This window comes from Panulirus ornatus, chromosome 45 (genome assembly GCF_036320965.1).
Source record: "Panulirus ornatus isolate Po-2019 chromosome 45, ASM3632096v1, whole genome shotgun sequence".
Taxonomy (NCBI): domain Eukaryota; kingdom Metazoa; phylum Arthropoda; class Malacostraca; order Decapoda; family Palinuridae; genus Panulirus; species Panulirus ornatus.
In genome coordinates, this window is record NC_092268.1 from 7,717,909 (window position 1) to 7,734,800 (window position 16,892).

Sequence of the window (16,892 nt, forward strand, 5' to 3'; positions counted from 1 at the left end):
CTGGTTCAGTCCACTGACAGTATGTCAACCCCGGTATACCACACTGTTCCAATTCACTCTATTCCTTGCACGCCTCTCACCCTCTTGCATGTTCAGGCCCCAATCGCTCAAAATATTTTTCACTTCATCCTTCCACTTCCAATTTGGTCTCCCATATCTTGTTTCCTCCACCTCTGACACATATACCCTCTTTGTCAACCTATCCTCATTCATTCTCTTCATATGTCCAAACCATTTCAACATACCCTCTTCTGCTCTCTCGACCACACTCGTTTTATTCCCACACATCACTCTCACCCTTTCATCACTTACTCAATCAAACCATCTTACACCACATATTGTCCTCAAACATTCCATTTCCAACACATCCACCCCTCCTCCATACAAACCTATCTGTAGCCCATGCCTCACAACCATATAATATTGTTGGAATTACTGTTCCTTCGAACATACTCATTTTTGCTTCCCAAGATAATGTTCTCTCCTTCCACAAATTCTTCATCACTCCCAGAACCTTTGCCCCCTCCCCCACCACGAGACTCACTTCCGTTTCCTTAGTTACATTTGCTGATAACTCCACTCCCACATATCTAAAACACTTCACTTCCTCCAATCTTTCTCCATTTAAACTTACATCCCAATTAACTTGTCCCTCAACCCTACTGAACCTAATAATCTTGCTCTTAATTCACATTTACTCTCAACTTTCTCTTTCACACAATTTTCCAATTTCAGTCACCAACTTCTACAGTTTCTCATTCGAATCAGCCACCAGTGGCTTTCTCTCATACTTCTCCCAATCCTTTGAACTCCTTCCTTGTAAGTATTGTCCAAACGCCTCTCTTTTCTTCTTCACGAACAACTTCACTTCTTCATCCCACCACTCACTACCCTTTCTTATCTGCCCACCTCCCACCTTTCTCAAGCAGCATGCATATTTTGCACATGCCATCACTCCTTCCCTAAATACATCCCTTTCCTCACCCACTCCCCTAACGTCATTACCTATTGCCTTTCAACACTCAATCTCTCCTGGTACTTCCTCACACAAGTCTCCTTTCAAGCTCACTTACTCTCACCACTCTCTTCACCTCAACATCTTCTGGTTTTTTTTGAAAACCTCTAAAAATCTTCACCTTCGCCTGCACAAGAGAGTGATCAGACATCCCTCCAGCTGCCCCTCTCAGTACATTAACATCTGAAAGTCTCTCTTTTACATACCTATCAATTACCATGTTATCTAATTAAGCCCTTTGACCATCTCTCCTACTCACATACATATACTTATGTTTTCTCATTTTAAATCAGGTATTCCCAATCACCAGTCTTTTTTCAGCAAACAAATCCACAAGCTCTTCACCATTTCCATTCACAACATTAAATACCCTACGTACACCAATCATACCCTCAACTGCCACATTACTCACCTTCGCGTTTAAATCACCCATCACTAATACCTGGTCTTGTTAACCAAAGCTGCTGACGTACTCACTCAGATGCTCCCAAAATACTTGCCTCTCATGATCTTTCTTCTCATGACCAGGGGCATAAGCACCAATAATCACCCATCTCTCTCCATCCACTATCAGTTTTACTCACATCAATCTAGAATTTACTTTCTTACACTGTATCACACACTCCAACAACTCCTGCTTCAGGAGTAGTGCTATTCCTTCCTTAGCTCTTGTCCTCTAACCAACCCGACTTTCCTTACAAGACATTTCCAAACCATTCTTCCCCTTTACCCTTAAGCTTCATTTCACTCACAGCCAGAACATCCAGGTTTCTTTCCTTAAACAAAACTACCTATCTCTCCTTTTTTCTCATCTTAATGTTAATCCACACACATTCAGACACCACAATCTGAGCCTTCAATGAGGATGCGCACTCCCTGCTTGACTCCTGTTTCCCCTTTTAGAAATTGAAATACAAGATAAGGAGGGTTTCCAGCCCCCAGCTCCTGCTCCCTTTAGTCACTTTCTACAACATGCAGGAAATATGTGGGAAGTATTCTTTCTCCCCTATCCCCAAGGATAAATCAAAATGAACACACATATAAAAGCTGAAATTATGATAAATACAAAATTTGTGGCTAAAGACTCTATTTGATTCAAATTAGGTGATTCTACTTACAGTTTATACTATAACGAATAATAATCGCATCTTCAAAATTATCATCCTGAAAACTATGAACAAATCAATGAGCTACATCATCAATGCCTCACTCTGGACGATATATGAATGCAAAGGAAGAGAAAATTAGAACAATGCCACACGAAGATTCTCCTTTATAACTAAAGACTAAAAACCATGAAATTATCTCATGTATTTGGTACTACAAACTAGTTAATGATTAATGAGTTTCATGCCATATACAGCAAGCATATTGTTATTAGTTTGGACAATTGTTAAGTTAACCAGAATACAATGCTTTATATATCTTTTTATCATTATCATACTTGATCGCCGTTTCCCATCAGCGAAGTAGCACCAAGAAACAGAAGAAGAATAACCCATCCACTCATACACACATACGACAGCTAGAAAACAGATGTGAGTGGATGCAGCCTTTCTTTGTCTGTTCCTGGTGCTACCTTGCTGCTGCAGGAAATGGCAATCAAGCATAAAAAAAAATATAGAACAGGGGCTTAATTAATAATTTGTCTGGATATACACTGTAAACTTCATGAGCAAACAATCCTTAATACTTTATTGACAATTAGCATTTCATGAAAGATGAAAGACTGAATAAATGCTTTAAAGGAACAGGTAAATTTTCAGCAAATGTTCTGAGTGTTGGCATTTGGGTTTTCAATATCTGAGGGCGTGGAAGCGGTTCGTAATCAAAATATATGAGAAACGTCAACACAGACGAACTTGCTGGAATGCATAATATGCAGATGATAACCAGGATGCATATATGATGAATACTGATGACATTAGTATCTTAACAATATAAATAACCCTAGACTTAAATATGATGAGCTGTTGTCAGACAACCCTATTTGGAGATGATCTCTGTAACTTGTAGATGATTGTTATCTTAAACATATCTCTACTAATAAAGTTAAAAGTGTAACATACACTGGATATCACAATCCCAAAGTTCCTTAAGTTCCCCCCAAAATTAAATAAATCAGCATAATAAAAGCAGGATATTAACATATCAATGAACTATTTTTCCTCACCAAAATATTAAAAATGATTCCAAAATGTATGTATGTATGTGTGTATGTTTGTATGAGAGTGAGACAGAAAGCAAGTCTACTTACTTAGCTACAAGTACCTATGATGGGATTTTACCCGAAGGCAAGACTAGCATACAGTATTCATCATGAGAGATAAAAGTTTAAATCAAAGAGCTTAGATCTTACCTCACAAACAGGAGTATGCTCATCAATTGACACAAAAATCTTGTACATTAGACTCTCCAGATAGTCCCCAAGTACACGATTCATGACAAAGCCTTCAAGTGGAGGAACCGAAATGCAATCACTGTCATTGATAGGCACATCTAGGTACACCAATCCCTTCCTAGGTGGTGGAAAGGGCATCTCTAAAAAATACTAATTTGAGATACTACTTATACGTATTAGATAGGGTACATAATTTCTTTGTTGTCAAATACATTCAGCTTATGTATCATAACATCAGTTAAAAGTCTTTCATGGTAAAATAATCCCATCTACTTACGTATAGAGGCTATGCACACATTCTCTATCCAAATCACCTGCTTTCTGTGACCCAACATCAATCAAGGAGTCGATTACGACTTTTTCTCTCTCTTTCACCAGGCTCTGAAATGTTGGGAAAATCAGATCTAACAAGTTTGTTAGTTGAAAGCTACATCATACTAGGCCATCAGTCTGCCCTACGGACAACTCTTCAATACAGTAAATTTCAGCAGAACATAAAGATTATGCAAGAGATCAATAAATAAAACATCAATGGTAGCAGAAACCCTTGTGTTGTCTGGTAATCACTGGCAGTTCCTCTTTCATACACTCTCTTCCAAACTTCCTTCAAAATCTAATCTTATGTTTTCAGAATGTTCAATAACATAACAAACTTTCAAAAAGAGGAAATAGTGGGAATGAGCCATGACAAACTACTACTTTAATTATCTCCACCGGACATCTTTAGGCAACGCAACGACAACTCTCAAATATTGAGGAAGTCCCATTCATGATAAGTAAAACTCCTCCCCACTAACATTTATAAGGGATGGTCTCTTACCAACAGGAATAAATTTCAAAGATGTATGCCTAATCTTCTCTCATATCTAACCACAGGAGAAAAATCCAACGAATCTAGAAAAACTTAGAGATGAGCTGCAAGCACATCTTTAACATGGGATGATCAATACGCAACAAGATCGGAGCAAATGCACTTTGTGAATATTATGTCAGGACAAACATAATGTATGTTTTACTCCTCATGATGTTGTCTCCAATTCATACATAAAGTAGCCTAGAACTCACCAAATGCCTAGGAAAGCACATCATAACCAATTCTTCTAAATTTCACATGGACTGCATGAAATTATGCTAATGAATATCACTAACCTTTATGTCCTCTTCTGTAACACATCCAACACATACCATCCACCATGCTTCTATAGTAATCTCATGTGGCAATGCAGGTAGTAAGTCTCGTACATTCTTTTTACGGAACAACTTTCTGCTGGAACGACACTGATTCATTAGGTCTATATACTGGTTTCGGCCAATTCCTAACAAACGTAAACCTGAAAGGAAACAATTCATCCTCTTAATGCTTTCTCTAGTTACATAAAATAGATCTAACTTTACATACATGCCACCTACTGTGCCCATAACAAACAGCAATAAGCACAGTTAATTTTCCAAGCTTTTTGGTTCAGACTCCTCAAGCCTTGAAGTGTTAGGGTACTCAATTTGATACTCAAAACCATATGCTGAATAAATGTGAATGTTGGTTAATCTACAACCTATGTCAAATGAGCAACATTTACTTCCATTACATACGAAAGTTTTAAAGGATGAAAGAAGGATGTAAAAGTATGGTAGCAAAAAAAAACTGAGAAAACTGACACCAAAGGAAACAAAAGAAATTTGAGAGGATATAGCATTATTTGTAAGATATCATGAAGATCAAGGTTGTGTGGTTAACCATCAGCAAGAGTGTGATTGGATGTAGCCAATGAATGCAACAATAAAAAGAGAAAGTGCAATCTCTTTTCTTTGTTTATATCTGTGCCTCCATTAGCAATCAGTCAATTGATCTTAAACCTAAAAACCCATACATATATCTAATAATCTATCAAAAAAGTATCCCTCAGAGTAATGAAGACAGCATGAATAATTCAAATGCACATTTTTTTTTTTTTTTTTTTTGCTTTGTCGCTGTCTCCCGCGTTTGCGAGGTAGCGCAAGGAAACAGACGAAAGAAATGGCCCAACCCATCCCCATACACATGTATATACATACATCCACACACGCAAATATACATACCTACACAGCTTTCCATGGTTTACCCCAGACGCTTCACATGCCTTGATTCAATCCACTGACAGCACGTCAACCCCGGTATACCACATCGCTCCAATTCACTCTATTCCTTGCCCTCCTTTCACCCTCCTGCATGTTCAGGCCCCGATCACACAAAATCTTTTTCACTCCATCTTTCCACCTCCAATTTGGTCTCCCTCTTCTCCTCGTTCCCTCCACCTCCGACACCTATATTCTCTTGGTCAATCTTTCCTCACTCATTCTCTCCATGTGTCCGAACCATTTCAAAACACCCTCTTCTGCTCTCTCAACCACGCTCTTTTTATTTCCACACATCTCTCTTACCCTTACGTTACTTACTCGATCAAACCACCTCACACCACATATTGTCCTCAAACATCTCATTTCCAGCACATCCATCCTCCTACGCACAACTCTATCCATAGCCCATGTCTCGCAACCATACAACATTGTTGGAACCACTATTCCTTCAAACATACCCATTTTTGCTTTCCGAGATAATGTTCTCGACTTCCACACATTCTTCAAGGCTCCCAGAATTTTCGCCCCCTCCCCCACCCTATGATCCACTTCCGCTTCCATGGTTCCATCCGCTGCCAGATCCACTCCCAGATATCTAAAACACTTCACTTCCTCCAGTTTTTCTCCATTCAAACTCACCTCCCAATTGACTTGACCCTCAACCCTACTGTACCTAATAACCTTGCTCTTATTCACATTTACTCTTAACTTTCTTCTTTCACACACTTTACCAAACTCAGTCACCAGCTTCTGCAGTTTCTCACATGAATCAGCCACTAGCGCTGTATCATCAGCGAACAACAACTGACTCACTTCCCAAGCTCTCTCATCCCCAACAGACTTCATACTTGCCCCTCTTTCCAAAACTCTTGCATTCACCTCCCTCACAACCCCATCCATAAACAAATTAAACAACCATGGAGACATCACACACCCCTGCCGCAAACCTACATTCATGTTATCTAAATAAAGGTACAATAGTTGCTTCATTAAAGAGAATAAAGAAAAATCTGCATCTTGAAGCATATTCTCCATTAGACAGGGTTCTTTTCTTTCTATATATGAACCTTTCAGCTCAACACAACATCCATACAGCAGTAATTCTGCATCAGTCTCTTACACATATTACGTACTTGTGACAATATTTTCTACACCAAATGAACCTTTCAGCTCAACACAACATCCATACAGCAGTAATTCTGCATCAGTCTCTTAAACATATTATGTACTTATGACAATATTTTCTACACCAATCTCTCAAACATAATTTCATCTATAGAACAGTCTCATTTCCTGAGCCCTCAAACCTAAATATATCTTCTCTGTAAATGAGTCTCATCAACAACTAAATCTAGAAATGGTATTCTCTCAGTATTCAGTTCTCAAACAGATACATCCACATGATAGTCTCTCTCTCCAAACCAAATCATGAAACACATTAACAAAATGACAATTTGATGTTCATAAAACAAAGTTATTACAGGAGAGGGTTGACAAGCAGAACACAACTCTCAGAAGTGGGTTTTTGATCAGATGATTAAGGCTATCGAAGTATCATGCTGTGCTCAAAAATCATAAGACATGGGTTCAAGCCAGCATTGATGCAGATTTGCCAAACTCTTGGTATGCTGTTTTTTGGACGAGTCACCAAATCATGTCAAGAATCTGACCAAGCTAAACTTTCTTGCTTGGATCACTACCACCATTGTAAAATGGAATTTGTGTAAAGGATGTTAGTCTAGATAAGATTAGCAAGTGGAAACATTAGTTTGGAAAGTATGATACACTTGACACATACAAATTTTAAAAGCAGCAGCTGATAACACTCAGTAGTGATCCGAGATGACAGATTTGGTTGAGAAGGTGACACAAAACTTATCCAAGTGAGGTGAAAATATGAAGAGCTTAAAAATGTAGTTGCTAAACAGGTGTGAGAGGAACAAAATGAGAGAAGTGTTAGATACACCACAACCTCAGTGTTTCAAGAAGCTTTAGTAAAGAGCATATGTGGCAACAAATATACATATATATAAAGATAAAAGAATAATTTTCTAACCATGACCTCCTTTTTCCTTCAGTTGAACAGACAGATGATGTAGGGGTTAATGCAAAGGTTCTTATCATTAAGTCTAAACACTACTTAATGTGAATCCATTCAGTTAATTCCTGAGAGATATGTAATGAAGATAAATTCTTGTTAGGTCATAACACATTAAACATCAGGCATTTCTTGAAATAATCACTGAATAATCACTGTAACTGTTAATACTCAAAAAAGGCTCTTGGATGCTATTGATTCATCTGATTTTTCATTCATTCTCAATCTACTAGTTACTAAGCCTTATATAAAGGCTCTTGAATAATGATGATTCATTTTTCATTCATTCTCATTCTATTGGCTATAAAACTTCATAAAAAGATTCTTGGACAGTTAAATGCTTTTAATTTAGTTCTCTTAATAAGAAATTCCTCTATCTCAATTCGAAGTTAATATTTTTTACTTTTATACAAGTACTTTTACTACAAACTTACATAAACATTTTATTTAGACGTACAAAATTCTCATAATACTACATATCAAATCAAATGTTTGTGACATCTGAGGGGAAGGGCTGAACTTTCAAGACCAGGACCAATGATAATACTTACAATCTGCAGCAGTGAAGTTTGGGAGGGAATCATAACTTTTTTCAGCAGACATAATATCTGTGAGAATGGAGATATAATACTGGAAGGGAGTGACGCGGAGTCCTTTCACTACCACATCTGACAGGTGGTAAGGGTACATCATCAAGTGTGACCGGCTGTATGACAACACCTCTTCATAGTAACTCCGTTCATTCTTAAGAATTTGTCGCACTGGAAAACAGGATGATTTCTTTTTTAAATTTTATCATTTTTTTTTTTTCTTTTTTTTTTTTAATACTTTGTCGCTGTCTCCCGCGTTTGCGAGGTAGCGCAAGGAAACAGACGAAAGAAATGGCCCAACCCCCCCCCATACACATGTACATACACACGTCCACACACGCAAATATACATACCTACACAGCTTTCCATGGTTTACCCCAGACGCTTCACATGCCTTGATTCAATCCACTGACAGCACGTCAACCCCTGTATACCACATCGCTCCAATTCACTCTATTCCTTGCCCTCCTTTCACCCTCCTGCATGTTCAGGCCCCGATCACACAAAATCTTTTTCACTCCATCTTTCCACCTCCAATTTGGTCTCCCTCTTCTCCTCGTTCCCTCCACCTCCGACACATATATCCTCTTGGTCAATCTTTCCTCACTCATTCTCTCCATGTGCCCAAACCATTTCAAAACACCCTCTTCTGCTCTCTCAACCACGCTCTTTTTATTTCCACACATCTCTCTTACCCTTACGTTACTTACTCGATCAAACCACCTCACACCACACATTGTCCTCAAACATCTCATTTCCAGCACATCCATCCTCCTACGCACAACTCTATCCATAGCCCACGCCTCGCAACCATACAACATTGTTGGAACCACTATTCCTTCAAACATACCCATTTTTGCTTTCCGAGATAATGTTCTCGACTTCCACACATTTTTCAAGGCTCCCAAAATTTTCGCCCCCTCCCCCACCCTATGATCCACTTCCGCTTCCATGGTTCCATCCGCTGACAGATCCACTCCCAGATATCTAAAACACTTCACTTCCTCCAGTTTTTCTCCATTCAAACTCACCTCCCAATTGACTTGACCCTCAACCCTACTGTACCTAATAACCTTGCTCTTATTCACATTTACTCTTAACTTTCTTCTTCCACACACTTTACCAAACTCAGTCACCAGCTTCTGCAGTTTCTCACATGAATCAGCCACCAGCGCTGTATCATCAGCGAACAACAACTGACTCACTTCCCAAGCTCTCTCATCCCCAACAGACTTCATACTTGCCCCTCTTTCCAGGACTCTTGCATTTACCTCCCTAACAACCCCATCCATAAACAAATTAAACAACCATGGAGACATCACACACCCCTGCCGCAAACCTACATTCACTGAGAACCAATCACTTTCCTCTCTTCCTACACGTACACATGCCTTACATCCTCGATAAAAACTTTTCACTGCTTCTAACAACTTGCCTCCCACACCATATATTCTTAATACCTTCCACAGAGCATCTCTATCAACTCTATCATATGCCTTCTCCAGATCCATAAATGCTACATACAAATCCATTTGCTTTTCTAAGTATTTCTCACATACATTCTTCAAAGCAAACACCTGATCCACACATCCTCTACCACTTCTGAAACCGCACTGCTCTTCCCCAATCTGATGCTCTGTACATGCCTTCACCCTCTCAATCAATACCCTCCCATATAATTTACCAGGAATACTGTCTTTAGTAATACACCAGTGTCACAAATTACTGGCAAGAATCTGTTTAGATTAAAATGTAAAGATAATCCTTATATGTACTGATTTAAAAATGAAAAACAATTTTGAAGGATAAAGTTATTTTTTTTTTCTCTAGGGCAACTGCAACGATGATTTTAGCCTCTCTTTATACACGACAAACCAATGCGAAGGTTGAAACTTAATGGGAATGAGAAAAGCCAACCGGACTACCCAATGGAATCTAAAGCTTAGACTAACGTTCTCTATTCACAAAGTCCTCAGAATAAACAGAAAAGTTCCTAAAAAGTACAGCACCCAACATTTGTTCCTATAAAAGTGAGTTATAAGACTGTAGTCATACAATCTTTCATCTAAAAGTTTTGTCTGAACTTTTTTTTCAGCAAAGTCTAAGTAGAATCAACAATGAATTAGCCTTAGTACATCTAATACCAGTGAAAGAAGACTTTTGGAAGGTTCTGGCCATCTCCTTGTCTTGCATTATCAAGAAATATTGATTCAAAATTTCAGGTGACAGTCAACCTCTACAGCCACCAATATCAGTCACACACACTTGGGTGTATCCTAACATTATTCTTATGCATGCTAGAAAATTCTGATGCCTAAGAATGATAGGAAAGGTTGGTTATCCATGTGCCTAAACATATGGATCCGTTATCCAAGCAACACTGATTCCAAGACTTGGCAAAGACAAAATTTAGTTGAAATTTAGCCTTCGACCAGTCTAACCTGACTTTCCACAAACATGAAGTTGTGTTCCATCAACATCAACTTTAGTGTAGGTAGACAGACGAGTGAAAAAATGGGTCAACTTGCAGGTGACACATTAACAGAGTAAGATTGTGTGTTAAATACGTACAACAAATCATATCAAAATGTATTTAATGCCTACAACAAATCATATCAAACTTTCTTTACCTTGAATGCCACAGGGACAACATAAGTTTTGATTGGTCTGCATTAAACTTCTGCATCGTACAGATCACCAGTTTTGAATTATTTAAACTTCTTTTTGGTGTTTATGTCTAGTACTTCCCAAACAACTGGAGACTTGCCAGCATGCTACCCATGCTGAAACCACTGAACTCCTCTACCTACCAACCCATATAACCTCAATCATCAATATCAAAACTCCTCAAAAAAATTATCCATCGTACAATAAAGTAAAACATCCCATCTTCACCAGCTTACCTGAACTCCAGACCCAATCACTTCAACACCACATTGCACATAAACCTCACACAACATATCCTGGATAGCTTTACCGAGCCAAAACCAACCTCCTACAGAGTACAAGTGGCAGCAAACAATGACAAAGCATTTGACACTATCCACTAACACACTCACACAAGGGTTAACAACACCTCCACAAAAATGACAAAAAGTGACTCGCCAATCTTAGAAATAGTTCCTAAGCCAATCTTTAACAAATGTTTTACTTCCATACCGCTCAAGCTCTACAATGGAGTTAACATGGAGCAGTTCTTTCCCCAACCCTCTTCAAACTCTTTGTACATTGACCTCTTTCCATCCTAAAAACATACAAGGTAAAAGCCCTCTCACATGCACATGACATCACAATTACATCACAATTACATCACAAACCCTAACACTACACAAGCAAACAACAAACAAGTAGCACTATGTCAAAAAAATGGAACAGTGGCTCGCTTTAAACACAGAGCCAACATTCCCACAGATATCCACTGCCACCCTCTTAAGCCCAGACATACATGAATCCAACACCTACCCTCCCACAACCCCAAATGACCAACTACTCCCACTCAAAATTCTCAAAATACTTGGTATCACATACACCACACATGACTTTCACTTCCAATTCATCAAATATCAACACAGAGGCCATAAACAAACAAAAATATCTAAGAACAATTATCTGTACCAACTTCATACACAAGAAAGAATCCCTCAATGTCCTAACCAAACAATTCATCTGCTGCACCTGCCTGCTCATCCAACCTTTCAAAAGCAAATGGAACAAACTACAAACCATACAAAGCAGAGCACTCACAAACACAGAACATATACACAATAAGACAAGTTCAATACTCTCCATACAATCCCATCTAAAGATGCTAAGCACCCAATTCTTTGCAGCAAACAACACATGACCCCTCCCATCGAACTTACTTCACAACTGACAACCAACCCTTAAACAGAAATAAAAAGCTCACCCTACCTTATACTTCAGCAGCCTACCATATAAAGCCCCTATCCTGCACCATACACAACACTGTTAAAATGTTAAAACATGGCAGGCTCTCCACCTCTAACAACTTTGGGAATAGACACTAGAACTCTATATAAGTAAACAGTAATGAGCTTTAGCTGTCTCCTGTACTCCATACTGTGAACAAGCAGAAACACTGTAACTCATTCCGTGGCAAGCAAAATTGACCACGATCAGCCCTCTGCACTTAAAAATAATTTTGGTACAAAGAAATAAGGAAAAATGTATCAAACAAAAGAGCAAAAATTATCATGCAAAAAGAAATATACTATAATCTTAATCTTACCTTGATAGCATCAATGTAAAATGTAATAGCAGGCTGTGGGCTGTCAGGAACATGGATATGGGAGAGAGCAACTTTTTATGTCTCTAAAGATCACCAATACTTATCAGGACAATACTGAGAAATATTCTATCTAAAATTGTTGTTGGCCACAATTCATTGTGAAACAACTGTTTGCACAGTAACAACAAGGATAGGTTGATCTTTCAAAGCAGCCACTTCAGCATGACACATTACTTCACTCGCCATGTGACCCTCAACATCCATTAGTTGCTCTGTTTTTAAAGTTTCTAATGTCAACCATAAATAATCTCCCACACTATTTTCCTATTTGGTCAAAGACATCTCTTTTTTTAAAAAATGCTGAGAAAACCCACTGTCTCTAAACTGGCTTTAGTAATACTTAGATCATCATAATCATTATCCCTTTCACCGAGTTCCAATAGTACAAAGTCATCATTTTCAGTGTTTATATCTTTATTGTTATCAACACAAATACTTTACTTATGGGACTTAAACTGGAATGTTTTGTTCTTCTATTATCAATTCTTTTGACAACATTCACAAGCATTCCATACGATCCAAAGTCAGAACTTTCTAAAGTTGTACCCTACAAGCTTTATGATATGCCTTTTCAAAATCCAAAAATCCTGCACAAGCTTCCTTCATTTTCTCTATAACTTTCCACAGTATATAAGTGCAACATTTTTGGTTTATACACTAATTCCCTTAATAGGTCCAACTTGTTTTTCACCAACAATAAGTTTACAAACCCTTCATCATGATCATTTACTGTTCAATCATATACTGCAACTTGTTAACCAAACAGAAAAGAAATTATTTCTGTAATTCAAATATTTTCTTCATATCTTACCTTTACACGTAATAATTATTGCCTCAATACAGTTGTCACATTTTGTACATTACTAAATCTAATTCAGTATTACTTCATCTGTTCTTACAAAGCTGAATAGAGCACACTTCACGTTGCTAACACTTAACCTATACCAGCAGTGTTTCTTATTCATGACTAATACTTCACCAATTGTTCACTTCCACTATCAGTCATTCCATCAAACCATCAAATACTTAAACTACACTATCAGCACTTTACATCATTAGTACATTTTCTATATAACCCAGTCTTTTTTTGTATCATCAATACTGCACTATATCTATCCCTGCAGCACTTCTAATACACAAACATACTTCACCTACACTCGTAAAGTACAGCATAACTCTACAAATCTGGTAAGCGCTGTAATCACTCATCTAAAGTAATCAATTGTCTGGCAGAGTTAACACCATTTCTGCAGCCCTATGTGTTCCTCGTGACACCCACATAAAACAGATCTAGTCTACCTTATGCTTTTGCATCATGAAAGTGAAGACATTCCGTTTTATACCAATATTACTGTTTTTTCACTGTTTTATACACCTTCGTTTACACTGTATATTCATGATGTATGGCACTAGTATGTACATATACATGAAATGTTAGTAAATTTTTCAGTACATCAAAAATACCACATTCTCATACTTATACTGCATGATTTACCTATTACAATGATATTTCACTTACACCACCATCCATACAACTTATTCAGCACCTGTTTAACTGTCACAGCATCACCTAAATCAATGGTAGCTCTTCTATACTAACCAGTAGTTTAAGTACACCACTGATACTTTACCTCCACCATTAACACATCACCTGTTTCACCCCATACTTTCACTACTTACCCAGGTTTCCCCTGTATCGCTGCTGGGTCTTGATACTGTATTCTGCAACCTGTTTCTCATACTCCTTCTGAGAGTTTCCTAACAGCTGAAAGAAAAGTTCGTAGTTAAGACAAAGTACTTTTAGAACAATAAACTGAAAACAAAAGCGTAATGATCTCTTCAAATGCTGTCTAAAGCTAATATCAATCTCAACATATAATGATATTCCAACAACCTATTACATTAAAAGTCCAATAACCTAATAATGCTGGGACATGCAACAAACTGAAGAACTAGAAAAGATGGATACCCGGACTTTTGGTAATAATGCACAATATTTCAGAAAAATCGTAATCAACTAATCATGCGATTGTACCGTATATTCTATGATGTTACAGTTTCTGTTGAGTAAAACCAACTCCTTCCACTTCTTTGTAACGTTTCCCTATGAACATATGAATGAACTTACATTGTTCGTAGCTGAGACTATGAAGGGAAACTTATTCTTTCAGATAAAGGTCATGCACCTCTATCAAGCATCTGACAGCATTGATTAGTTAACCACTGATAACAGTAACCTGATAGAATATCAAGCAATGCAATTCTTTACTATCTTGTTTTGATCATGACTAAAAACAAATACTACTCATCAAAGAAGATATATGAATAAAAATACAAAGCATATCTTTCACCATAATCATAATCAGTTAATCTATTCTCTCATTTAAAAACCATCTCATGTCAATTATTGTACATATCACGTAGATGATTCCAGTCAAATTTTTTGTTTTGTGCTTGATTGCCATTTAAGTGAGGTAGCACTAAGAACAGATGAAGAAAGGCTGCATCTGCTTGAATCCATTCTCTACCTGTCATGTTCGACAATTAAGTCCCATTCAGCAGGGTAAAGTATCATCCTAGCCCTGCCACTCTATTTCATTATGGAACGAGATGAAACTGGTACCAATACGTTTCTTAAATTTAGTAGAAGTATTTCTGGCTGAAGCTGTATGATTCAGAGAATGCCTTTAACCTTGTTATAATAAATGTAAAGGGAAAGGGCTAAAAAAACAGCAGCTGTTACCACTGCAGAGTGAAAACGTATGAACGTTACCAAACTTTCCCTGCAAATGATTCCAACACTAATGAGATCTGCTGCTGTGGATCACATAGCATAGCTACTTGTGCGGAGGCTGGGCTACTAGTAGCAACATCAGCAGTGCAGTTAGTCAATTAACTGTCTACATTTTTTGTCCATCACTCACGAGTGGATCAGGTAAATTTCAACTAAAACATTAATAATTATGGCGATAAATCCTGGTTCAGTCAGGTATAGTTTTCGCAGGCTCTGGTAATTTCTATTAGCATCAGGGAATCCAAAATTTTTTTTGATCTTCATAATCCAACCATCTTTCGACACGAAAAATAAAATACATAACATTATGCAGAGTTGGTCTAAATCCTTTTTCCTAAACATAAACATAAGCGTACTGATGACAAGTGTTCCAATTTTACGGGAATTAACCCCATATTTTTCTTAATGATCCTCACTACCTTCCGTACTAACATTATGTATATATCGGATCACAAGAAGAATCACTCCCTCCTCTCCTGAGGTTTTCCTAAATTAGTTAGGTTAGTTTGGGTTAGGTTAAGTTAGATTAATCAAAGTTTCTGTTCGTAATTAAACTTGAAGGTTTACTTAGAAGACATTACGTACTCCAATGCAATGCTTCGTCTCTCATACTCTACTATATCTTATCCTGAAATAAAATCATCATACAATAAACAAATAAATACTTGGGTGTCATTAAAGACTAATTATTCTAATATATTGTCTAACATTAGCATAGTCTCTGTAATTAAATGTCTGAAGAAAAGGTTGACTTAAAGAATCATGAACTCTCCATCTGTCAGAGATTAATTCATGATCATACTTTTTAATTCCCCTGGACATGTGTGGAGAGAGGCTCAGGGGGAAATAAAGTCTCCATTAACAGGTGAAATGAAAATGTGAAAAAATAATAGTTTTATCAAGGAAGATCATCTACGTCTCCTCACCTGCTTGACGTTAACAGGTAGTTTGTCCCAGGTGCAGTTTTGGGCGATGAACGTCTCGATCTCGGACGCCATGGCTGCCTCCGAGTGGAATTCGTCCCGGCAGACACTTTACATATTGCCTCCAGTTGTCTGTCACATGAAAAAATGTCATTAAATGTCCCTCAATGTTTATGTGGATGGAAGTATAGGCGGCGGAGGGACGGCCATGGCTCTGGTACAGCATCCGATCCTCCATTGTTCCCTCAATTCCCTCCATCAACTTCCAACACCTTCCATTTTCAAATTACTCTCTCGTGTTTTCATTTAATATCTTTAATTTAGTTTTATGAAGGTCATGTGATATGATCTACTTAAATATTTATGTATGAATCACTCTAATAACTTTCGCGCCACCGTATTGTTATATACTTTCAGTCATGACTGGTTGTATATTCGGGTCATGGGATGTATCTTTCATTAAGTTTCTATGCAGGTATGCTAGAGAGAAGGTCAAGTGAGGTAATAGGTCAAGGGTGAATGGGCGAGGTGTGTGTGGGATCCTGGGGCAGGAGGATCACCTCCTGGGTTTACACTCCAAGGTCACCGCCATCTATAGCACACTTCCCCATTCTCGTGATTTTTTTAATTCCTCTTGATTTTTCCTC

General features: G+C 37.8%; 1 protein-coding gene across 1 annotated transcript in view; it reads right to left on the reverse strand.

Moving 5' to 3' along the window:
- LOC139762903 (protein FAM91A1) overlaps positions 1-16,631 on the reverse strand; it is a 45,621-nt gene extending 28,990 nt beyond the window's left edge. Inside the window, exons 1-6 of the mRNA XM_071688144.1 lie at positions 16,249-16,631; positions 14,209-14,293; positions 8,181-8,390; positions 4,566-4,747; positions 3,694-3,797; positions 3,375-3,534 (exon numbers count right to left, since the gene is read on the reverse strand). Of these exons, the coding sequence (XP_071544245.1) occupies positions 3,375-3,534; positions 3,694-3,797; positions 4,566-4,747; positions 8,181-8,390; positions 14,209-14,293; positions 16,249-16,320 (813 nt within the window). The 5' untranslated portion in view covers positions 16,321-16,631. The remainder of the gene's footprint in view (positions 1-3,374; positions 3,535-3,693; positions 3,798-4,565; positions 4,748-8,180; positions 8,391-14,208; positions 14,294-16,248) is intronic.
- Between the last annotated feature and the right edge of the window lie 261 nt (positions 16,632-16,892).